We start from the raw sequence: 26,974 nt of genomic DNA, 5'->3' as shown, positions 1-26,974 counted from the left end.
CTCATTGTGGTGCATTCACTATAAAACAGACTACTGTGTTCAAATATTCACATAAGTAATTTTACTCAGTCGTTCAGTTATTTTCCTCTTGTAGAAGGAAGAGTTAACACAAGCTTCCATGTACAGGCATATCAGAATAAAAATTCAGTGACTTTTGTTCATTGAAAAGTTGCTTTGAAGGCTTCTGAAATACATTACAGTTGCAAAGCCAACTTGCAGAGGGAAAGTTGAAGGGATGCTTGAGCTACTTCCAACATAGCAGAACTGAACTAGAAGAAAAATGACAAGATTTCCTTCCCTACACAACTACTAATGCCAACTGTGAAATATGAGACCAAGTGCAAAGCTTGCTCTCTATTAAATGCATATCTAATGCCACCTTCTTCTCATATTAAAAAACCTTACCTTGCGCTTGGAGCCTCTCGTGCTTTAGTTGTGCTCAGACTAACATCCCCATTACATCCCCCAAACATTCATGGTTTTACGAATTTTTCAACCTGCATTCTCTTAAGGAGAGAAACATGCTGGAGTGCATTTTCTGTATGTGGCAAGGAGTGCCTTTTAAACAAAACGATCACTATTCAGAAGACGACTTTTTATCATTTTTATTTTGTGTAAAAAAGGCAAATTTAGTGAATTATTTTCATCTTGTACACAAAGTTATAATTTTAATGCTTTTCACATCCATGCTGAAAATCTGCAATCTCATAAAAATGAAAGTAACATTAATTTCTCCAAAAGCATTTTTTTTCACTTAGGTACATTGCATGAGAAAGCTTTAAATACTCTCTCTCATTGACCACACAAATTACCAAGAAAATAAAAGATTAAATTTGTACAGATATTGATCTATATATCAAATACATACAGAAATGATGTAAAAACCCCATTTGTTTAATCTTGATTCCCGCCCCAACATCTTCCCAGGGGCCAAAGCTGATGCCTTTTTTGTATAAATGGCTGTGGCTTTTTGTTTTAAATACGAAAACTAAAAGGAAGAAAAATTCAGTTTAAATCACAGTTTTTTAAAATCCCTTCCCAATAAAGGATTGTTACCAAATATATTAGCACCATCATACAAATATTGACGGGAGAGGGTATTCACATCACATAAAACAACAATAAAAAAAACAAACAAACACTGAAACCCGTGTTAGTATCCGTAGAACAAGGAATTGATAACTGCTTTAGCTTTCCTCAGATGCAGCAAGGAAAAGGTTAAAGAGTTGTATTTAAAATAACATAAAAATCAAAGATCAGCAGAAAGATTTTGAGCGTAAAAGAAGGGTAGCTGCAAAGGTACATAACTTGCGCTACCTTACGGTTATAAAAACCTGCTGTGCCAAATACTGAAATTAGTTTGACCCCATTGAAGATTTCAGATGTCCAACACTTTGCTGCTCTTTTTAGCCAAGTAACATGACTTAGAATAAAATAAAGACAAAAATACCTAGAGCCATGTTACTAACGAATGCTTTACAAATACAGTGAAGCCTATACTGTGGATACCACAGCCAACAGGTAACCCACTCTTGGAAGAGACCATTCTCTAAATAGCTGGTGGGATTTTGCTCAGGTTCTCCTTAAACCTCTCCCTAAGCAAGTGACTTCAATTAGTTCTTTATGTGGTTTGCTTAGGACAGATTTCACTGTACTTGACAATTACACAATTAGGTATATTTTGAATTCAGAAACACAAGAGAAATTTCACTCATAAATCTCAACACAGAACTCCTACTGAAGTCACGTGTATCTGAGAATGCATGTCAACTCACTCATACTTTAGTGTTTAATGAATAAAATACCTATTTTTAAAGAACATTATAAAGACTGACAGACTTCAAATCCGATTCTTACATTTCTCCAACACAGGAAGTGTGTTCAACTTAAGTGCTAATTTTCCCTCTTGACATTTGAAGACTGTAACTCAGAAATCAGGTACGAGCCCGGGCAATACACAGAGGCCAAGGTTTAGTGACTAGACCAAGCTTTCACATTATGAAGCACGAATTAGTGCAACAGTTTTTCTACTGAAGTCAGAAGCTACTGATGAGAGAAGAAAACAAGATTGTGCGAACCCTGACTGGGACAATCTGCAAGTTGTTGAATTAAAAAAAAAAAAAAAAAAAAAAAAATCAAGTGATGTACTTACCAAGCCAAATTGATGCTTGCAGAGCTGGACTTTACAGCAGGTTAAATTGAGAACACAGGAAAAAAATAATCAAGGCTTAAAGTGTCATTACAATGGTCTCTAATCCTACTTCTCCAATCCAGGCTGTTCAAAAGAAACGTCATGGGTGGGTCAGAATTTGAGAGAATGTATTTGAAGTCTACCAAGCCTGACAAAGTCCTTTTTATGGCTATTTTAGAGAGCTAAAATGTCTTTACCACCTGAAGTTACAGACACTTATAATCTGAGAACCAGATTCTGTCAATATAAGAAGTTGTTGTTAAAAAGGGGTCATTATTTAAGAAATTTTACCAGCAAGGGAGAAAAGAATTCCAGACATTCCTACACTATACAGGACATTTTTTACTTCCAGTAGTAAATACAAAACTTTACATAATTAACCCCTCTTGCATAGAATGAGGTAAACCTGTGCATATTACCAATACTATGTACCCAAAGTTAGAGCAATATTTTAGAAAATAAACAAATTGCTGGTTTTCAACTTTCTATGCACTTTTTTTTTTTTTTAAGCTCAAACAACAATATACAAAAATGGTCTCCTGGGGCTCTGTGGGTTGATATCTTTAAAGCATTTCTTAGGCTGTAGGAACATAGATGTTAATCATTTTGATTAATTTTTTTTTTAAGCCCTAATTTATGGTCAAGAGTCAGATGATCGTTGTACTGCTCTGAAGGGGACCTGCTAAGACCCAGAAGCACTTATAGAACATATGCAGTTAATTCCTGAGAGTTTAGTTAATGAACCTTACTGGTAAAAGCTAAAGCTCTTGATGCACATTTTTCCAGTCACAGCTCTGCAGGGTTGATTAACCATTTTACTAATCAACTCCATGAATGAGATCATTTACAAAAATGTACAAAGTTTAAAAATATGGAAAGATAAAATCCAAATTATTAAGAGCTCATGCTAAAATACTTTGTATTTTACTGGTAGTCATTTTCATCCTTTTACATGACTTTTGCCTTTAAAAAATCTGGACAGTTAAGCAGGTGGGGCTAATGGGATACTTGAAGTGAGACACAAGGATTCCAGGCAATAAGCAAATCCAGTTTATGAATTATACACTAGACAGTGTATGATTTATATACTGTTCTCAAGTCTCAACTTCTGTATTACACTATTGCGGCAAGAAAAGAATATTGCAGGCTGTGCAGAACTGAACTTATTTTTTAATCCACAATGTATGGCTCCTTTTAGCTCACCTGAAACCAAGTGGAACATCGGTTTTGAATGTTCACAAATAAATATTTAAGATAGTACGGAAACATCTAGGTCTTTCTGAATGGAAAAAAATAAATCAGAAGAATACTCAGAAGTTCCTTCCCACTACCAAGGGAGGCCCGAGTTACTGTCCGTCTAAGTTTCCTCTGGTGTCTAAATTCATAGCTAAAACTAATCTTCCAAATGAGGGAATTTTCTGAAGTTCCAGTTTGGCATAGGGCTCTGTAAACGTTTGCTGAAGCATGCCAAGACTACAGACATTCATGTACGGACAAAAGCTTCATAGTCCCAATCCAATGCCCACTGCAGTCAACGGAGACAAGGCTACTGTTATTAATGGGCACCGAATCAGACCCTAAGGAACTTTAAAAAAAAAAAATCTTATATAAAAAAAAGTATTTTAAACTAAATAAAAACATCTTGAAAAGTTAAAATCTTCCTCAGGCGATGGCTCCATTGCAATTGGGGCTACTCACTGAGTAGAGCTTTACAGGACTATCTTCCACATACAATTTATGCCTCTAAATTAGGGCTTAAATGCCTTATTTTCACAATAAAAAAACAGAGGCGTGACCAGTGCAGTTCACAAGAGTCTAAAAGTCTCCCAACTTGTACCAAAAAGGTTCATTTGTTATGACAGTTCATTTGTATTTGCAACTATATCTTCCTCCAACCGCTTCCCACAATCATGCTAATTAAACTTTAATCTTACCAAAAAATTAGAATTTCAGTTCTTGTTAACAATGCACAATAAATCTGAACTTGAAAATATTACAAAATTCTTTCAAAAGTTTCAAATACAACACAAAAGTGTCCATTTTTGTTTTTAATAAATTGAAAAATCTTTTTCACTAAAATAGTTTCCCCGCCCTTCCAAAAAATTCTGAACTGAGTCTAACTCATCTACAGTTAGCAAAGTGCCCCAGGTACAGTCACCTGAACTGTACCATCGAAGTGGGAACAAAATCAGTCAGTCTTGGAGAAAGGCTCTTTTCCTATCACCAATACTCTGCCCCTCACTTTTCTGAGCTGCCTTATGGTTCCTGTTTGATGTAGTAACTGGCAGATCCGTTGCTTTCCTGATCAGATGCTCCTTGAAGGAAGCTATACTCTTCTCCATCTAGTAACTCCTCCTTCAGCTGCAATGAAGTAACTAAAAATAAAAGATGAATATTAAAGATCTATAAAATTCAAAGTAAGTACAACTTTTCCTTAAATTTACTTAATATTATTTAAATTGGGAACAGACCCCAGATTTCCCATTTTCTTATATCCTGCATTTTAGCAATTCTTCTTCAAACACTCAGTATCCCACAGAAAGCAGGTGCTTTCTGACCGTAAACTGAACCTTACCTTATGCTTGAATATTAACATGTTTGAATAAATTACTTACAATAATATATTCTCTACTGGGTTTTCTCAAGAAAACACTGGTTTAAGAAGGTAACTGAACATGTTAATAGGAATAATGACTGTTGCTCTGAAGAATTCTTATTTTACTGTTTACTCTTTCGTTTACTGTTTACTTCCTATTTAATCTTTATGCAAGTAAAAATAAGATTAACTGTTGGCCATTTACAACCTATGAATCACATTACTTAGCCCAATTACTGTAAATGGTCTATATGAGACAGGAAAAAACATTGACAAAGATTTCTCAATACATTATAAAAATTTTAAGATCCCAGAAGATAAGTTTCATTCAAGCAAAACACCTTTTTTGTAGTTTTAATCTTCTCTCTTCTTTCTTTTGTAAAAAGAAAATAGAAATGAGATCTAAGACATAAAAAAAGATGTTATGAATAGCTATAATGTCACAATTACTTTTCCAGTTTCATTAATGAATAGTGATAATTATCAAAATATGAACACAATGAAAAGAACACTGAAAACAAAACATGTCAAGGCTTTCATTAAAGGTGCAGTACCCACATTAAAAGGTTGATTATACAAAAACAAATGGCTCTCTATGACCAAATGAATGAGAAGAGTATTAAAGCTCATAGCTACTGAATACAAAGTTTATATGCGTTATCAATGTATCTTGAAATGCAGAAATATGCAGTGAAAGCAAAAAAAACCCCCATAACCTGTTCCTACTAGTAGACCTGCAATAACTTACAAGCCATTTCATTATTGTTTCATTATTTTTCTATGTCATCTTCCATGTTGAAACAAACTCTTGTGCTAAATAAAAATAAAATTTGAAAATTAAGTCAAAAAGTTGCAGCATAATGCAAGCTCTCCTCATTTCTTTCTTTAATAGATGTCTCCTCCCACTGACATAGCCCACAATCCCTTGCTGCTTTTTTTTCCTAAATACTTTTCCCTGCATTATGCCCAACTCTGATCAAGAATCTTGATCTGTGGAAGACAAAAAAAGTGCTGTCTAAATGATAAGACACATAATTGGTTACTTGGATATGCTTCTAATATCTTAAGCAAAAGCTACACAGAGGTCAGGGATACAATCTGAAATCCACCAGGCATGTTCTTTTTCTTCTCTACCCCAGTATTTGTAGAATGCTTCTGCAGGTACAGGAGTAATAGCAGTCTCCATAATTTTGCTTGCCTCTGGCTAATTTGAACCAAAATCCTTACATTTAGATATTTAATGATGCTTTGCTTCATTTGTCCCTATTATACAGCTTTTAACTACAATCCTCCATAAGAAAAGCTTAGCTACACCTATACAACAAAAGTTACATGAAGGAAGAATAAAAAAAGCTAATGGAAGTCATCTGACTGATCATGTTGGAAGTAAAAGGGATGCAGACATGCAAGGTACTCCCTTTTTAAATAGACTCAGTGATTTTCCTGGAGACAAAGAAAGAATGTGTCTGATGCAATGACATTCAAATCCCCAAAACATCAATATAGAATGGAGCACTATGGTCCAGAATACGTGCAGAAGTAAGGTGAGTCTCTCAGAACGGTTTCCTTCTCTGACAGGCTGGCTATAGGCTCTTCTTAAAAGTGAAGCTGTCCAACAGTTGCATTTCAGTGCTTAAGATCATTTCATATGACTCAAAGATGTAAAGTACTCATGTATGCTAAAGATGTACCATGACTGCTAGAGAGGAAAACCACTTCATACTATATACAAGATGAAGAAGGACTGAAACCTTCTCTGTTGGAAAGAGTTGTTTAATGAGCCTTACTGAGATCTCCAATAGACAAGCAGTTTTAGAGCAGATGCCTGTCTCATTACTAAGCTTACACTACTTCAATTCAAAGCCATATAAGCATCTCCTGCAATGTGCCTACATCGTAGCTACGGCTACTAAAAGGTGAGGCAGTGTACAATGCTGAGGAATATGCATGCAATTAGTAAGTTCCAGCTGATCTCAAATGTGTTCTTAACTTATTATATATCAGGATTATACCCTCCTCTTCCCCAGACTTAAAGGGTGTGGTCTTGCTGGTTTTAATTTAAATTTAAACACCTTTGGACAATAACAAGGCTACCTCACAAATAAAACTAATTTTGTCCAGCCTCTCCAAAATTCAGAACTTTGAAAAGTTCCCCCAAAATGATCATAGAAAGCATCGGGTGTCAGAAACCAAAGAACACAGGTGTTTCATAGGAACTCCGAGATCTAATGACACAGAAAACTCAGGCTGTGCATGTCTCTGCACTACCATAAATGCAATTTAGGTGTAGATTTGCAGTAAGAGAAGAAAAGCTGTGTAGGAATAAACACTCCAGAACACTCTCTCTCCTAAGCAAGGCTTCTCTTTTGCGTCAAAGGCTCTGTTAAAAGACATGTACACGAGTAGCAAGCTGAAGTAAAAATAAATGAGTTCTTGAGAAACGTTGAGAGGTGTGCAGAAGAGAGTCAAGATTTGTCCCCAGGGTCTAAAGTAGGTTACCATGTTCCATTCTGTTAATGGATAACACATGGACAAGAGAAACTGTTCTGGATGTATTCCACAGTCAATGAGAAGTGCCAATACGGCAGCCTACTCAGACTAAAGCAAGTTTAAGGGAGTGTAAATCAAGCAAATCTGAAGCTAAATCTATCAACCTGGCAACTGTCCTGCAGGGAGAGCAAAATCCAGTTTGTCTGACAGATCATATTGCTACAACATATTTGTTAGAAATAATTTGTATATCTACTACATTATATTGTCATACATATTAGGAAAAGGGAAGACTACCAGATCCTTGCAGTGGACTTCTAAAATTGAAGATTGATTAAATTACATAAACTATCCTTAAATAAGCTCAAAATTTTAATCTACTTGCTCAATGTTACTGATAAATGAGTTTAAGAGTTTTTCTCTGCTCACTCATACAGATGCACAATTATGCTGTCGATACTTAAACCAAACCCAGGTTATACAGCAAAAATAGGGAAAAGATCAAATTCTAAAAGGACAAACTCTTTTCAAATATATTTTCTATATTAGTAACCCAAAAAATTTCAAATAATGCTTACATTCTGAAGATCTTTTCCCAGATAACTGCCTTTTTCTGACACAAAGGCAAAAATCACTCCTTATTTACTGTGTAGTTACTTTCTCTGCAAAAGATAATCTAAACTAACTTTCTGCTTACATCAAATATTCCCAAATCCACATTACCATTCAGTTTTACAGAGTGCATTTTTGTACTTTAAAACTCTGCAGAGCTCCTCTGTGCCTTTATGCTTCAGTAACCTACAGTATCACCTCCTATGAAGTTCTAAAACAGCTGCAATCCTCTTCTATAATTAATTCAGTGACGTGGTGCATCAGTGAGAATGAAAAGCTCTCTAACAGAAAAAAATAAAACCAACAAAAATTTAAAGAAAAAAAAAGAAAAAGAAAGAGATTTGATGAGTCAGCACATCACATGCTAGACCATGCTTAGTTCCCCACCCTGTCTGTCATTTCCCTCTGCAAGTAACAGAGACTGATGTGGCTAGTTACCTGTTTTGAGGCTGGGACTGAACTCTCGGCTAGTCCTGGGAGGCTGGAAGGCCTCCGGGGCTGTCTGTGCTGGAAGGGTTCGATATGGAGGAGGAGTCAACTCGTCATCACCAGAGAAGCTCCTCCGCACCTCACCTGTCATGGGTGGGCTGGACAAACTGACAGGTTTCTTCCCAACTGGTATCTTCCTCTCTAAACATCAAGTCAAACTAAAATAAACGCTTGGGTTAAAGTGCATTAGGTAACTCAGACTGTTCACTGAGAAATGGCTCTGCTTCATATTCACTGATTCTGAAAAACAAGGGCCTGTACAATGGCACCATTCAGTTATTATTGGGAATATTGTTCTCAACAACCACACTTTAGTTACTGAATTCTAGAGACTGGCTGGTAGGACTTTAAGTGCATTGCTTAAAAACTATGATCCACATTTCATACTCTATCAAAGAAATACAAATGCCGTAAATTGCTTCTGCTGCAGCTACACTGCACAGTCAATATACAATCCTCCAGTTGGACACCCAAGACACACGGGCTCAGTTTGAAACTGCAGTTGTTTCAGTATGTGTGCCTAACAGAGATAGAAAGGATAGTTCTGGGGAAATAATCCAGTCCAGACAAAGTTTATCACCTCCAAAAACCTAGTTTAAAAATACATACTCTTAATTACTTTAGAATGGTGCTTCCCATTTTCACAGTGCCTTACAAACATCAATGAGCATTTCGGTGTTTAGAAAAAATATCTTCTAAAATGCCTTCAAATTATTAAACACTGCATTCATGAAAAAACATGATGAAAACATTTCGCATGAAATTATTAATGTGTTCCTCCTTTACCACTAAGATGCTCAGATTCTGTGCCCGAAGAAACTTCTCTATAATATCAGGGATGCAAGCACTATAATACAACACCTCCACTGCTTTCAGCTATATCAAAACTATGGTTGCTAATGCCTGGCAGATAAAGATGACATGACAAACAAAAGCCTGGCTCTGAAGAGAAAAGGTAACTAGATTATGCATATGCTAAAGATATCACCATATTCTTCTTACAAGACGACTTCAGGATGAGCCTTTTAGAGAGATAACACCATAATGAGGCAGAATGTTGTCTACAGAATCCCAGCTTTTAAAATGTTGAGGTCACACTATCGTTTCAATAACCTTATTCCAATATATACACCTGCTAGAAAGCAGACAATATGAGCAGATACTGCATACTACATTATTAATGAATTGTCTAGCCAAACTGATAAGTTACCCTTCAAGTATTCACCTGCACAGCTTTCTGACCAGAAGGAACATAGTACAAAATTCTGCCCACTTGAAATGAACACTATTGGAAACAAAATTGGAAGTGATTCCTAAGTATTCACAAATCTTACGCTTGCAGTTAGAAATTAACAAGTAACACAGTAACTATCCAGCAAACATACAAACTACACGCAACTTGATCTTCCTTCCTTTGAATAAAAAGCAAGCAGCAATGATGGACGTGCTGCTGGCTGAGAATGCAGTGACAAACCAGAAGGCCCAAGGCATAATTCAAACAGTCCACCTGGTATTTTGCATGCACACAGAACACATTACAGTTATAAAACATTCTAATTAAAAGTAGAAAACTAAAAAGGGTAAAATAAGCATATCTTTACAATCCAAATACTAGTGAATGGGCTCACTGTCGACATGACAAGCTGCTTGCACAGCAACACAATAAATCTAAGAAAAAATACCAGCTTTATTGAAGGCTAGGCCAGGTAGGATGCTAGTTAATTTCTACTCCCTTTTGGACAGTCTCCTTATTTAAAATAGGCCAAAGACATTGTTACAGCTTTGAGAAAATTATTTCATGCTCTGTGTATCAGTAATCACACAAAACCAAATTGTTTGGGCATTCCCAACAGTTAGCAATAATAAATTATGCTTAAAAGAAGTCCTAGGAACATCTGTATTATGATCAGCCTCTACATGAAAGGGGTAACAACCTGACATTTAATTATTCTATCTTTATTATTAAATGTGTGCTCATTAACTACTTGTAAGTCACAATGACTAAGGGGGAAATTAACATTATGTTGCCCATTGTAGATTCTAAAGAAAGGAAAAAAAAAAGCACAGCTGTATTCTCAGCTCCAAATTTTACTTGTTTTTATGGATTAAGAAATTCTCCTAAACCAAGATCTCTTAAAATTTTCTCTTGTATTCCTTTGTTGTTGAGGAGTAAAACATCATGGCTGGATGCAACGCTTGTTAAACTGTTCCCATTCAGTGTTATGTGAATGTTAATTCAGCTGGTTATATTAGTTTCTGTCGTGGCACAGGAGAAAGAGAGTCTGACTTTCTTCTCTTTTACCATGATCCCACTATGGCAGAGTTCACTCTGTAATCAGTTCTACTTCACACCGAATGCTACTCACTTCTCAATGGACTCAGTAAGGAGGTAAAATACTGCATTAGAAATCTGCATCATTATACACAGCAGAATGACTCAAAGGCATTCTGGAGTGTGTTGCGAGTACGCATGAGAAAAATATGTGGAAGTAACACCTCTCTGTGCTAAAAATAATCTAGTTTAATTAAGACATATACAGAGTTTCTTGTTAATCAGCTGTAGTTACTTTACCATGAAAGCATTACTACTGCATTATACAGTTTTATGACTGAAATCCTTTTCAAAGACTTTATTTTTATTTACAAGTGCTGAACAATAAAAGGCTACAGAAAACATTTTCTTAGTATTATTTCCTGTGACTCAGCACTTTTGTTGCCATAACCTACTAAGAATAAACATGTAGGAGGCAGCTAGCTATAACTTTTCATGACCTTGTTCTCTCATCTCCTGAAGTAGATTTCTTAATATTGAGTAAATATTCCAGAAAAGAAACCCATCAGAAGTTCTTCTGTTTCCATAGCCCACATTTACTTCAGGTTAGTGAGAAGTGAAGAACAAATTCCGCTAAAACAAATCTCCTTCCTATGGCATTAAATAAGGGGAATTTCCCTTCCAGTGTTTGTGCCACACTTACTGTAAGAGAGGTATCAAGAAACTTTTGCAGAGGTATTAAGTGGAAGGAGAGGGACAAGGTAAGGAGCAGGATGGTCTAGCACAGCTTGCTAAACAAATCTGCTCCAACAGTCCAGAATTATCCAAGAACACGTCCTACACAAAAGTAATGAATGATACAGCCATCTTTCCTTAGCTTAAGGCTACAGCACTCACTACGTTCTCTAGATATTCTCAAATTAGCAGTTTTTCTATACCTGAATTCTATTTTAAAAATACTGCTGCAAGATTCTGAACAGGATCTGGATTTCACTGTTTATTTCCTCAAACAGCAGAAAGGAGAAACAGTGCAGTGTTTCAGGCATCTAACAAGAGGTTGTAAGAACTTCCCAGACACCTGCTTCATCTGTGGCACTCACTGCTGAACTTCTTTTTACATCCAAAGACCAAAATACCACAGGTTGCTTTCTGCAATGACTAGTGAAGAAGGTTCCAGTTTGCCTTAATAGATCCATTCACAAATTTACTGGGAAGACAACGGTTTTAATTCCTCACATTAGTTCTACACAACTGCAGCACCGCTGCACAGCTCTTCATTTAGGTCAACTTTTCTATCACAGGGAAAGCCCCAGATAAAAACAAAGTTTTAATCTCATTTGACACAATTCTCAAAATCACTGCAGGAAACTAGGGTAGACCTAACTCAGAGTTTAGCTTCAGGTCCCACTCAGAATGAAGATACCTTTTTTTCCTATGCCAGGTCAATGGGCCCTTCCCTGACAGCCAGATCTGTGATGGAACAGAAATCAGTGGATGCATCTTATTTCAATACAACAAACTACCGTTCAAAGATCAAAAGATTTGAAATAAGGGAAATTGGCAACAGTTTGGGTGGTTTTTTTCCTTAGCTCACCAAACATGTCTGATTTTTTTTTTCCCCTTCCAACCGCCTCAAAATTAGCTGATTAATTCCATGAAAAAAATTTGATAACTATTCTGGTTGAAATTGAATTACTTCAAAATAAATCAGCATCTGTCTACAGATCCCTGTTCTAAGTTCTATGCAAAAGTTTTCTTAGGGGCAGTTAGTTCACCTCACACAATTCAACCTAGCAATTGGTCCGTTTAATCAGACTTTACAATGAGTGTCAGACTGATCTGGATTTCTTTTCCCTCACCATGTTTCAAGCTTTATTTTTACTAAATCTTTCACCTTGCCAATTCTTTCTTCCCACACCTATTCCTTTATCTAGGACCAGTGGCCAAAGGCACATTATAGTCCTTAGAAATCCACATCACCTTTTCAAGTCTCCAATCATAGCATTGGCAGTAATATTGAAGTCATCAAAATGATCGATAGTTTGTAAGATAAGGCTGTCCAGAAGTTACAAAGACCACACAAGGATTCATAATCAGGCAATACACTTTACTGAGAACAGCTGCAAAGCAGCTACACCTCACATATGTTGAACAGCACAGTCTGGATTTCAACAGCCTCTGTATTTCAAAATGAGTTTTGAAGGGATGAGGGAAAACTGTTCTCCTATCTTTCAGGGAACGTGTCTTAAAATTTTAGTTTTCTACTTGGATGAACTCAAACCTCAGAGCAACAAAACTCTCTGGAGACAAGTCTAAATAAGTCAAGCTCATACAGATTCTAATAGTAAGAAAGGCCTAATGTTCTCACTTAGAAGAGTACTTCACATAATAATCTCTCCTAATGTTACATTAAGGACTGTTAAAGATTATTGTTAGTCAAGTTTGCTGACTTACAGGTAAAATAACTTTCAACATCAACGAAACTGTTGATTTCATTGTCTGCTAGGCTGTCCTATTAGAAAATATCTTGACAAAGAGGCAGGGCCAATTCAAGATGACAGATATAGACCCCTTTCTGCAGCTGATATGCCCTTATGTCTGCAGTGTAAAATACTGCACTTTCTTTCCAACTCTCCACTGTTTCTAAGAAAACACCAAGAGAATGAGTCAGCATAATGATTTGATGCTCCAATGTGATATACATTGCTAGGCTGTCTGGAACTAGAATAGAATCATAGAATAGTTTGCATTGGAAGGGACCTTTAAAGGTCATCTAGTCCAACCCCCCACAGTGGGCAGGGACCTCTTCAACTAGACCAGGTTGCTCAGAGCCCCGTCCAGCCTGACCTTGAATGTTTCCAGGGATGGGTCATCTACCACCTCTCTGGGCAACCTGTTCCAGTGTTTCACCACCCTCATCATAAACAACTTCTTCCTTATATCTAGTCTAAACCTACCCTCTTTTAGTTTAAAATCATGACCCCTTGTCCTATCGCAACAGGCCCTGCTAAAAAGTTTGTCCCCATCTTTCTTACTAGCCCCCTTTAAGTACTGGAAGGCTGCTATAAGGTCTCCCCAGAGCCCTCTCTTCTCCAGGCTGAACAACCCCAACTCTCTCAGCCTTTCCTCCTAGGAGAGAGGCTCCAACCCTCTGATCACCTTCGTGGCCCTCCTCTGGACCCGCTCCAACAGGTCTATGTCTTTCCTGTGCTGAGGGCTCCAGAGCTGGACACAGTATTCCAGGTGGAGTCTCACCAGAGCAGAGTAGAGGGGCAGAATCACCTCCCTCGACCTGCTGGCCACGCTTCTTTTGATGCAGCCCAGGATACAGTTGGCCTTCTGGACTGTGAGTGCACATTGCCAGCTCACGTCCAACTTTTCATCCACCAGTACCCTCAAGTCCGCAGGGCTGCTCTCAATCCCTCCATCCCCCAGCCTGTATTGATACCAGGGAGTGCCCCAACCCAGGTGCAAGACCTTGCACTTGGCCTTGTTAAACCTCACAAGGTTCACACGGGCCCACTTCTCAAGCTTGTCTCAAACTAGACCATCTACTTCTATCAAGACAAACTATTCATTTTTATGTGGCAGAAAAAACCTTCCCCCACAGTTGTAATTGGTTCTTTTTAAAAAAAGATACTGTAAAATCTTGAGTTAAACATCATTAAAAATTGTGTAGCACTTAACAAGACTATAGGCTTACCCTACGGTCTTATTTACCACGTCATCTCTTGCACATACATTTCTTGTACAATGGCTGTCATATTGCTGCTGCTCTTGACTCAAGAGGTTGCTGCCTTTCAAAATCGTCAAATTATTGGAAAAATGGTTTGAGAACCTTTGGAATAAAACTGCCATATGAAACTACAATATTGCTTAGAGGAGAGAATACAGATGGATCTGATTTCCAGAGAAGAATGATGGGAGAAGGCACAAGGTGCTCTTAGATTGGCTGCCTCTTCTCCCTTTATTTTACTCATACAAAACAGATTTTCAGTTTAAACCAACAGAGCCATGGAAATAAAAATATGGAGGAATGCAAAATGTGCATTTATGCAAATTCAAATTGGTTGTGAATTTTGAAGATAATTTGATCCCGAAGGAAACAATTACTATGGAAAGAAACTGAATACTTCAGATTCTTAAAAATGTCATTACTATGTTTTACTGTGACACGAATAGTCACACACAGCAATGCTATTTATTTTTTCTGAAAATAATCATATAAAAGTTTTATTTACATACAGTTTCCCACAGATGTCTTATCTAAAAAACTGGCAATTAAGTCACTTTTTTGTGTTAAAAAGGAACCAGCTAGACGGTAATTTAAGTTTTCTACATCTCGTTCTTTCTGATCCAAGTAACTTCATTCTTATTCCTACACCTGTGTTACAAAGAGCAGAGTTAAAACTGTGTTAATCAATACCCGATTATTTTGTATAAGGCAGTATATCTCTATAGTCAATGTATTATTCAACTGAAATGATGTCCAAATACCAAAAATATTGTAAGAATTGTCCACTTATAATTCATATAGATTATTATTAGCAACATGAACCCTGTTGCAAGTTATAAAAAATGGTTATTCTCAATTAAAAAATTCCTTTTATGGCATACTGCACCTTTAAGCATAACACCTGTTTACACACAAACATTTCCAAATAGAATAGGGACTTAGGGAGGGACCACAAACTTTTTAAACAACAGGGAAAGTGCAAACACTACTTTTTCACCCACTTTTCTTATGTCCTTTGTACTGTTGCGATTTAGCTTTTTTCTTCTGTTTTGATGAACTTGACTGGCTATCTCTTGATGCTGCAAAAAATTAAGAATTCAAAATTGAAGTTCAGTATTTTGGAAAAACACTTCAGAATGTGTCAAAGCTGCTACACAGCTACAGAATTAGTGACTGAACAAAGGCAGAATACCTTTATTGTGGGAAAAGCCTCCCGTTAAACTAGTTCTCAAAATACAGTTATCAATTATTATCGTATAACTTGACCTGACAGGGCAAGTCTTGATGCACTAAATAAAATACAGCCTTCTCACATAAATACTTCTCCACATGAATAGCTATGCACATGCTGAGTTCCATCAAATTCGGTATGTAAAGCATATATATTTGCAATCTTAAAGCAATATAAATTCTCAGTGATATTATCCAGAACTGAGGAGAAGTAACAGGCTTTTTCCCTGGATCAAATAAGCATCTTCTGTCATTAAATATAGTAAGTAGCCACAGAAACGCCCAGAAGTACTTTAAAAGTCAGGGTGGAAGAGATTAGAACTGTGTACATCTAAGCAACAGCAAGAATTTGTTCTGTTTTTGTTATACCTGGTGACCTAACTTAAAAAGGATGAAGTTAGGAAAATCATCGCCCATGAACAAGGACCAGGAAGCAACTGTTACACTATTTACACAACAGGAACTTACATTGTGGCGCTGGAGGCTGTAGTTGATATCCAGTTAGCTGACACCATCCCACTGGATAGAGGTCTGGGGACTCGCAATCCACCCACTGATCATATTCATCTTCCCACCCATCAAAGTGTATCCTCAAAAGACGATGGATAATGCGAGTTACTGTGGCCACACATACCAGGCGAGGTTCCATCAGATCAACAGCCTCCAGTTTCATTCCAACATGAAACCCATGGTTTGGAACTTCCTGGAAAAGCAAACACAAACAAGGCAAACATCAGTAAACAAACATGTTAATTAAGATGGTTTAAGCACAGCGTTGAAGCGAGTATTTCAGTCAACTTAATGTAGGAAAATACCAAGTACCGTTTATGAAGTTTCATGTACCCTTGTATTTATTTAACATTTCAGAAATATTCAAGCTTAATATACTCAAATGGTTCTTATTTCTAAAAGTCTCTGTTGTCTTAGCTTTTCAAAATTTTATTTAATGAAATGGGTCAATCCCATGGACTATGCAAACAGAAATTTAAAGATAATACTAATTACAGTTTAAATACACACATATAATGTTTATTACCTTATTGAAGAGCTTTACAGGTGCTGCTATCGAGTCAGTTTCCCTGAGGTAGTCAAACCATTTAAAAGGGAGTTTTGCATAACCTGTGAATTTTAAACAACATTTTCATACATCAACTGCAAACTTCATGCATAAGAACACAACAAAAATAGTATATTGGCAATGTGTTATGGCTAAAAAGACAACAAAGGAGCAAAACATTAACATCGGAAACTTCCACTCTCTGAGCTTTGGTCTAAGGGACAAGACAGTCATCTGGACATTGTCCATTTGCAACAAACAAGATGAATGAACCTCTGGATAATATAGAAGGTGTCATTTAATGTTAAGATTAATCGTTCATACTTGAAGCTTTCTGTCCACGTAGATCCTTGATCTCTACAATGCCCCACACAAATGACTCAAAACAGATCATGTAATTAAGCACATCCAGTGTCTTTCCTGTGGGGAAAGAGCTCCACTATTGAAACACTTGAATTGTTAGGAACAGAGTGGTAAGAACAAGCATGGATATTTTAAAACTTAAATAAGGCTAAAAATACCAATAAAATGGAAAATTGCAGGATTTTTTTTTTCCAGTCTTAAGAGCTATTATAAAGGGAAGAAAATAATCTCTCAAATATATTTAGCTTTTGTTCATCTACTGAATATGCATAAAACATGCAGGACTATTTTTTACTTTGGGCAACTTCTACAACTGCTTAAATCAATAATTAATTCTAGCTGGAGCAACAACAGTTTGAAAGATTTCTTTGTGGTAGTATGCAGTGATGGACATTCCAAAAAAATCACAGCGTAGTGGGCATGGCATGGGGAGGTATGGGAAACCGTTGGATCTCATCTAAGTGGGGGTAGAGAGCTCCCACTGAGTCATAGCCCAGTACTGCAGGGCCAGACTATCAGGTAGCTAATACTCACAGCCCAAAATGCAATCCCATTCTTGAAAGTGTCTAAGCATCTTCATCTTCTACTGATTTCAGCAAGAGACGAAGATGTTTGGAAGGAATAAGCTTGTAAAATCCAATGATTTCACAGCAACTTATTTAAGGTATTCACATTACTAAATGTAATTTGGAAATGTGTGTTCATGTTAGGTACGTAGTATCTGCAAGAACAGAGGTAGCTGGATAGCTAACAATTAATAAGGGTAGTAATGTATCAGTTTTGCATATTAACGCTTTTCTTCTTAATGCACAGTTCCTCTTGCTAGACCAATATATTTGTACGCAAGTCCTTTAATTAACTTCTCAACACACACACACTAAAGACATGTGCACGTGGTCCTTGTTTGAGTAGTCAGAATTAAGAAACTGTCCATTTTCAAGCCTGTAATTTGGAAAGCAAAATACACCTCTCGTAAGAGCTAAGAAGCTTTGATCAGCCTGATCCTACTAAATATGTTAACGCGCATTACGTCTGTATTTTACTCCTGTTAATTCCTCTTTCAAATGACTTCTAGATTATTGCATATGTGATTTATAATCGCCTCTCAGTGGATGATACAGGACTATTACGGAAAACTGCAATAACAGGGAAAATATACATATAGATAAAGAATAAGGTTGCCACGATTCAAGAAACACAGAAGTATCATAAATGTGCTAACAATAAAATTCATATACTATTGTGTAAGTACTGTTTGAAGAGTAAAGAGGAAAAGTTTCATCATAGAAGGGAGGTTTTTTTCCTATTCTGTATCATCATTTTAATGTATTTATTTCTAAATTGATTGATATGTATTGATATGCATGCTTTTTCCTCCCACAAAACCTTTTCCTATTGCAAGACACTCTTGCACCACATTTTGAGGTGTGATTATGCCCATGAATTTCTAGGCAATAAATTCCCTTGACTGAAAAAGAATAGTAAATCTGTCCAACTGCACTTTCCACATACTCAAAGATGACAGATTCATTAGCATGCAATAATGAAAATTACATGAAATTAATTTTCTTCATGTTGCATTACACTGTCTTTGTAGTTATTACCTAGAAAAATAATTCAATGAATACAAGTAGAAGCCTAAAAGAATGAGAATGCAGAAAAAAAATCCATAGAAAACCATCGTTATCTGCTGTTACATAACTAGTTACAATCCTCTTTATAAAATTGCCAGACCAAGACAATAAAATGGAAAAATGAAGGCAATAGAGTCTTCTGTAGGCATATGTGCTAGTGGACAGACAGCTTTTTCTCACAGAAGGGATTACGCAGCATACAGCTCTAATGGCTACTTCCTCAAAGTTCTAGTTTGTGCATATTCTTCAAAAAATTAACTGGTATTGTCGCTAATTAGCCTAAGTCTGAGATTCTTTACAATGTTTGTTAATCCTTTTGGTGGCCAGAACTTCCCAAGAAATGACATATTCTGAAAACAGTCCTTTTAGTGACTAACATACTTCCCATTCATTTAACGGATATACTATTCAACTAGTGGCTATCCTCGATTTCTGACAGCAAAAGCAAATTATTTTAGCCAGAGAATCAATCAGATGTTCAATTTCACTTTTTCTAAATGAAAAGTTTGTTATCTCTTTTTTAGATTACTTTGAAGTTATTCTGTTGCATTTGTTTCAGACTTGAGAAAGTCCTAAAAAGTGACATGAATTTTGTAGACTGAGTTAAGAAACAAAGCATATGGCACATACAATATCACTGAAAAATATTCAAAATAAAATGTGGTCAGAATGCTATATGTACCTCTGGGTGGAGTTAGTTCAATCATGTTAATTTCACAGAAACCAACAGGGAAAATAGAAGGGGAAGTGGCATGGTAACAAAACCAATCAGACCCATCTGCTGCTTCTGAGCCATCAATCCCAATCATAAGATAGCCATCTGCTAAAACCTTTGTAAAGAAAAACAAAATTTTACATTAAATACCTTTAACTGTGTGATAAGGCTAGAAAGAAAGCATGCCATGTTTCAAAAGAGTGAAAAGTAACTCAATAATAATGGAAGTACACTTAGAAGGTCATTCAATTATAACAAAACAAAAAACTCCAAATCATACCTGTCTCCAAGATTGTGTGTACTATTGTCAAATGTACCTTTGTTAACAGCGAAGTCGAGAGATGAACATTTCCTTTTTCTGATCTCTAGTTTATTTTTCTTGTGAACATCAGTTCTACTTCTAAAGCTTTATAATTCAGTCTACTCTTTAGCTTGTAAGGATATTCTGCACACCATTAATAAGAAAAGACTCAAAATCATAACCACGCTCCTCATTGGTAAGGTTATGCAATTCTGCTAAGCTACTTCTTACATTTTCTTCGTCTTTTAAAACAGATTTCACATGGATGGGATCCCTTTCAACCAAGCTAGGAAAAAAGTACATCCTTAGAATGTCTTCATAGACTCCTGCGAGTGAGCAAGATGAGGTTTCTTTTTGAACAGTTGCAAAACATTTGGTATAATTAGTAGAAGATTGTCCTGCAAATTAATCTCTCAAAAGTATTATATGCTAATTAAAGGTAAGTCTGAATTTCCAGAGATTAAAGTCAAAATAAAAAAAAAAATTACGAGTATATTCTTTTCCACAGCAGTTGTATATAAACAATTAATGGACGTATTCCATAAACATTCACTGTGTGAATGAACTGCATTTATTTTGTTTTTGAGCTTTTTGTTTCAAACCTGAATAAAGGTGAGTGAAAAAAGGATTCCCATCTACCTTCCCAAAATACACATTTGTTTCCTTACCTTTCTAATAGTTGCCACACATATTGCCGAAAGGTTTAAGGGGTCTATAGCTTCCAATTTCATTCCTTCTTTAAACCATTCTCCAGCTACGTCGACATCTTTTACCTAAAGAATCACATAATAGCACCAGAAGCTAAGAATTTAATAAGCATGGAACAAAACATAACCCCACACCGCCAAAGCAACAGATTGAAATACCTATTCTATTATCTCTGCTTATGTCAAGGAGGCCAAAGTAGGTAAGTGAATAAAAAAAGCAAATGCTTGTGCTGGGCATATTTCCAGGACTGAAGTAGAGTTTCAGGTCTGTTTTACACACACCAGGAACTAAAGGTCCTCAATCAACTCTGAGAAAACAGTGTTCTTGCTAGCAAACTCACCTTCATAAATAAATGTGGGGGTGCATCAAAATGTCCATCCTGTTTCTTTGTAATATCTAAAAGGAATAATAGTACGTATTATTCAGAAGTTTCGTTAATAGAGCAGACAGTATGTTTTTCTGAATATGTTAACCAGTACAATGCAATCATATTATTGGTGTGGGAGGCCCACAGTTTATAATAAGACTACCACAAAAATCTGGAGGACATAATCCATTTATTTTCCTTATTGACTTTTACCTGAAATACCTCTAGAACACAACCTCATTTATGGGGGAAAAAAAAAAGCCAGTATTTACAAGACCACTTGATTATGTCACAAAATTGGTACAAATATACATAGAAGCTTTTGCAAAAAATTGGCAAGTAAACTACTTTGCACTATGTTATGACAGAAAATTGTATTTATATATTTTTTATATAACTATACATAATCACTTTAAATACATGTATGTGGCTGGTTTTAGCCAACCGTTGAATCCTACTTTCCAAGGGGAATCCCTGGAACCCTGCTCAAGACATTATTTCTGGGAAGTAGCACTCTTCTAGATTTCTCTAACTACTCTCATTTATAAATGGTTGCAGTGAAAGTTTAAGCACTAGGAAAACTGAAGGTTTTCCTGAAGGAACATTTGTGGCTTGTGGAATGTTTTACAGAAATTCTGTTTCTGACAAGGGACACAAGCTCAATGGAACAAAGAAATATTAAAAAACAGATTTTTTGTTTAGAAACCTTAAATATATCAAATTATAAGTATTTTTGTATTTTAGATAACAAGGGCCTTAACTGTGTACCATCTATTAGACTGTCACTTCATCCTCCCTGCCCATCTCCTAATGCCCTCTAAAACGTGTAAATCTTGCAATATAAAAATATTAGATAGTCCTTAAACTTGCAAGTAAAAAAAAAAAATTCAGTATCTAATAGGGTACTTGTCCATGTTGTATTGTACAAGAGACAAACGTGAAGAAACTAGGAGTTTGTGGAGCTGCGTAACTCCAGGTATCAGCATGAAAAATGACGTTTACCATGCTGGAATATTGCAGTTCAAGGTTTTCCTGCCTGGACAGTTTGTTAACCACTGTTTATCATTGAATCTTTCTAGATATTGACATACCACAAATCAACTAAAAATTTATTTTGGCTTTTCCAATGCTGCAAAATACACTAATTATACTTTTAACTGAAACTCTTAAGTGTAATATAATTGGTAAAACCCCTGGGCTGCATTATATGAATTTTTAAAGATCATTATTCAAGTTAGTTTTATAAATTGTATAAAGTGACAGTACTGCTTAAGTCAGACTTCTCCAAGCCAACACTGCCCACAAAGACACCTCTAAAACACAAACTTACCAGATCTTTTGAACCTGTGTCCTATACTTCGAGACCAACCAATATGATGAATGAGTGGACTGTACATATGGCACCAGAAGTCATCAGTTTTGTCTTCACTTTCTTCATACACCAATCTTAACCGTCCCCCAATGACACTTTCTACAACTGCTACCCTTGTTCGACAAAGGTGTGTTTTGTCAACAACTTCTACTCTCATGGAAGTTTTGAATGGATACTGCATACTCTCAGACACCTTAAAGTAACAGGAAAAAAACCATTCTTTAATACGCTCTGTTTTTCCTTAGAAATCTGTTTTCTGCTATTAAAGCGCAGTATCAATGCACTTTTCATTTAATTCAAGTACTTGTTAATCAACCTGCAAAAACGACACAAATTATTTCTCTTGTATTTCATTGTACATGGGGAAAAATGAAATGTTTCAGAAGACTAAGTAGAAACAGATCCAACAATGCTTTAACTGTAGCAAGTACAGCTCCTAATACAATTCTCACATAGGTTACAGGAGTTTTCCATTGACTTAATGAAAGTTTGTTCAGTTAACAATGGATAAAATTACCCTGAGAAACAACTTTAACAAAAAAAAAAATTTTTTTTTTTTTGCTTTGTCATCCACTCACAATATAGCACTTAAAAATAGAATCACAATATAGCACTTAAAAATAGAATTAAATACTTTATAATAAAAGGCATGGAAAACAAACCTTCAACATAATTAAAGCTGGCCACTCACACACATATTTCTTCATAATATACCAAAAAGAAAGGAAGAGAATGGAAGTAGATGTTAATCTGCCTTGTGACAATACATTCTGCTTAAAAATCAGTATCTGTCACTTGCCATTTCCGTTATGAACTCCCCAAAGTGCTGAGATCTTGCCAATTTAATTTGGCTTCCAACTGAGCCAATTTTTAAATAGAAATGAACAACTGCAGAAAGGTTTTTTGTTGTGATTTTTTTTTTAGTATTAGATGCAGTGTAAGACAACAAGTCTCATATTCCTACTAGAAGCTATGTACCATCTCACAGTATTAGTAAGTAAACTTACAGCACACTATACAGACAGCTGCCACACTTAAAGACATGACTTAAAGACAGCAAAAAAATCTAGTCCAGAGCAGATGAAAAATATTAACATTGAAAAGTATGTACTTTATTGCATCTAGATATGTGCTATATTAATACATTTTGTTCAGTTTCTTGAAATAGTGCATGATAAAATCATTCCTAAATCAGAAAAATCAGTTTTAATTTTTCTTACATATCACAGGGTAGCTTTTTAGCACTTTTTTTTTTTTAAATTGGGATATTTTAAAATTAAAATAGACTAACTAGTTTTTAAAGAAAATTATTTTCTGCTAGAGGAAACAGTTTTCCAAATACATACTGACAAGTGTGGACATAAATGGAGAATAGAGATCCCAAGGAAAACTGTATTTAAGGGAAGAAACTACTGTATCATCTTCACTATAAAAGGAGCTAATGTGCCATTGTACAATACTTCAGTTCTTCACATTGTGCTGCAATTTCGTTTATAGTACATCATTGATATTGCATCAGCCTTACCTTCTGAGAAAAGTCAGGAGGAAGTGTTTTGGCACCAGTAAGTCGTTTCACTAGAAAAGCTTTCCAGTTTGTGTATTTGTGTTGGATGGCTGTTGCAAATGAAGGGGAAAAAATAAGCCACTGATTTTTAATTGTGTCCGTTAGAGACAATATTAGAGTCTGGAATATGTAAAGAAGAAATCCCAGATGACTGTTAAAAAGCCTGGATGACAATAATGACAAAAACCTCTTTAGAGAATGAATGCTACCCAAGATTAAGTTCATGGGTATGTCAGGGCAAAGAATTTAATAACAAAATATAAATAAAATCAGTGCATGTTCACATCACTGATTAGCTAACTGCTTCCACCTTGATCTTAAAAACTTTAAGTCACATCAGATGGGCTACTCCAAGAAACACTTTCAGCATCATTCAAGTCCTTATTTTTCCAAAAGTTAAAATGATTTATTCATAACTGTTGAAAGAGCTGCTATGGTAAAAAAATACTATGATATCTGAACCATGAGCAAATTTAGTTCAATAAAGACAGACTTCTGTATCAATCAGTAAGGCTACTATTTACATACTTCGAGGAGGGACTAGGGGCTTCCCACTGGTTGCACACCAACCAACTGGGTGGATGTCAGACCCACAAACGTTGCACCAGAAGTCAAGACTTGAATCATTTTCAAAGCCTTCGTATCTTAGCAGAGCATTGTAGCCTGAAAGAAAGCAATCCCATTTAAAAAAGACAAAAATTAAACAAGATTATAAAAGATCTATTAATATTTCTTTACCAATCATAATGTGTATTACATTGGATTTTCTAGACTAGAACTTTTCATAGAACATTGTTCTTACGTCACATTGCTGCATGTTATTAATGCACAGAATGGATTACTTTGATAAATGTGCATGTGGTATCACGTAAGTAAAATTTTAATTAAAATTAAAATTCTTGAACTATAAACCTTTAGAAGTTATATTTAGGAGGACAAAATTAATTACCCACAGTATCTGCGTTTTCATATCTTAGCTATGCGACCTTGAATTTTTAACTTCTCTTTTAACCAAGAAAAGTGATTCATATAACAAGGCTTACTTGCTAGCTATTATACAATTTCCTATCTCCTCATTCTGCACTGCTCTTACTGTACTCTGAGGCAATATGAAAAAACCAGGCATTCCCAAGCTTCACTGAAGCCACTATGAAACAGTATAACATAGTGATAGTGGTAAAACATATAACCTATTGACGCAGCTTTGACAACCTAACCAGTGCCAACATTCCACCAACCAGGTGACCACTGACAGTTATTTTGATTATTTTAATAATTTCAACTAAAATATATTCACCTGCTAATTTTACAATTCCAGCTATCCAGAAGACTTTGGTAGGTAGGCTGCAGTCGGTGTTTGGAACCTCCACTCGCACTCCTTCTGAGATATCACCCCAGCATGTGCCCATAGGTGCCTATCATTTAAGGTGGGGGGGGGAAAGTCACCAGTTCACCACATGAAATTTTTTTTTTTGTTATAGTGTTTTATGAGCGACTTAAAAAATGAAAACAATCAATATACAAGATAAGACATATGCATATGTTTAGAAAACAGTTGTTCTACGAAAACCTAGTTTGGTTTTGATTGAACCTTACGTGTAGTATTACAATTGTATACAATTATTACTGTGTATTTCCTACAAAAACTACAGGATTCCAAGTTTAAAAATCTGTAAAGCTCAAGCACAAATTGCATATACTCACAGGTCAGCTTTATTCTACTATGTTTCAACTAGGTGCAAGCTACAGATTTTAGTGAGAACAGTGTAATTCCTCTGCAATTCCACTTGCAAGAAAATTATGGTACTTTAAATTCATACCTGTACCACCGATATCAAAATCTTTACATTCTGTAAATCAGAAATGTTCCTGAAAAAATGCCTAAAAGTTATTTCTTGAATCTATTCTGATGATTTATTATGGTGGGGTTTATCACCCACTGTTTCACATCCTCTCAGAGGAACAGGCTTTCATATCACCTGCAAGTGAGCATTCCATCAAGCAAGCAAAAAGAATTGAAGACTGAGTGGCACCTTTTCAATAAATGCAAAAAGGAAATACACAGCTAGATTCCTCACACGCTGTCCTGAAGGCTTAGACTAATGCATAAGTAACAAAAAGAAATACAAACTTGATGAGCTATTAAGGATTTGGGGAAACTGGAGATAAAAATTACATTGAGTTTGCTATCTCAAGAAGAATGTTTTGTTGAACAGAGCATCATGAAAAGATAGTCAAAGATGGTAATGTAGAGATACCAGAAATGCACAGTGCTGAAGAGTCTAAAACCTTAAAAGCGACTCAACTGAAGTTATATTAGTAACAAAACAGAAAATTACTCAGTTTACATTAAACTAGAGACCACCAAGAAGGGGAAGACTCGGATTTGGGGTATTTTAGAAGAACAGTCACATCAATTCTAAGGTGTTCTGAGCAAAATAAATTCTTAACAATTCAGAGAATATTCAGGTATCACAGGGACAACTGAAGGGATCCTCTGGTCTGTACCAGAGGGCAGACAGTATTCTAAGGCTGTGTCTCATTTTCAAAGCTCTTTGCAAACACAGAGAACTTAACAGCTCAGTGGGAACAGCCTCCAACTTCACAGAATTTTGGCTGAGAGCCTCAAGTGAAGAAAGTTGGATTAATCCTGAATGATTGGAAATCACGATACTGGAATTTTGCTGGCAATCAGCAACAGCCAACCAGCAAAAGCCAAACTTATCTTAAAAAGGGATACGCCTCACTAGTAGAAATATTTGAGGCTAGGCATGCAAAACTTAAAACTAGTTTTAACTATTAAAGGAAAAATAAGTTATTGCAAGTATGCCAGTTTCTTATTCTTGAAGCCTGGTCTCTTCATGTTCTGCTATGTCCCATCTACACCAGTCTAGACTGCAGAGCTCTTTTCTGCCATCTGGCAGACAGAGAGAAAAAACACAACTTGAAAGATTATGGCTTATTTTCACACACAAAATATGCAGATACAGCTTCTTAATCAAGTCCTATTACATATTCGCTATCATCTCTAAATTGACATGTAGCTTTTTGAATCGAATTGGGGAAATAAACTTTTCAGACTGCATATTTTAGTACATCTTGTTGCCTTGTATAGAGATACAGATGAGGCCAAACAATCAAAAATGGCAGTGCTGAATAATTTCATAATCCAGCTGCACTTAATTGAAATATATTTTACTGCCTGCTTATCTGTTCAGTTGATTCAGAGAGAAGAGTATATTGAAACACTTCTCGCATCAACCGGTAATGGAAATGT

The 26,974-nt window shown here is 35.9% G+C and overlaps 1 protein-coding gene across 1 annotated transcript in view; it reads right to left on the bottom strand.

Annotated features, from left to right (window-relative positions):
* Positions 1-4,257: 4,257 nt before the first annotated feature.
* Positions 4,258-26,974, bottom strand: part of MBTD1 (mbt domain containing 1) — a 32,376-nt gene continuing 9,659 nt past the window's right edge. Inside the window, exons 6-16 of the mRNA XM_009576700.1 lie at positions 24,995-25,112; positions 24,226-24,360; positions 23,659-23,747; positions 22,092-22,326; positions 20,735-20,790; positions 20,355-20,459; positions 19,353-19,500; positions 16,653-16,735; positions 16,085-16,319; positions 15,388-15,465; positions 4,258-4,566 (exon numbers count right to left, since the gene is read on the bottom strand). Coding sequence (XP_009574995.1) covers positions 4,448-4,566; positions 15,388-15,465; positions 16,085-16,319; positions 16,653-16,735; positions 19,353-19,500; positions 20,355-20,459; positions 20,735-20,790; positions 22,092-22,326; positions 23,659-23,747; positions 24,226-24,360; positions 24,995-25,112 — 1,401 coding nt within the window. The 3' untranslated portion in view covers positions 4,258-4,447. The remainder of the gene's footprint in view (positions 4,567-15,387; positions 15,466-16,084; positions 16,320-16,652; positions 16,736-19,352; positions 19,501-20,354; positions 20,460-20,734; positions 20,791-22,091; positions 22,327-23,658; positions 23,748-24,225; positions 24,361-24,994; positions 25,113-26,974) is intronic.

The sequence above is a fragment of the Fulmarus glacialis genome, unplaced genomic scaffold (genome assembly GCF_000690835.1).
Source record: "Fulmarus glacialis isolate BGI_N327 unplaced genomic scaffold, ASM69083v1 scaffold21314, whole genome shotgun sequence".
NCBI classification, from domain to species: Eukaryota; Metazoa; Chordata; class Aves; order Procellariiformes; family Procellariidae; genus Fulmarus; species Fulmarus glacialis.
This window is presented reverse-complemented; position numbering and strand designations above follow the sequence as displayed.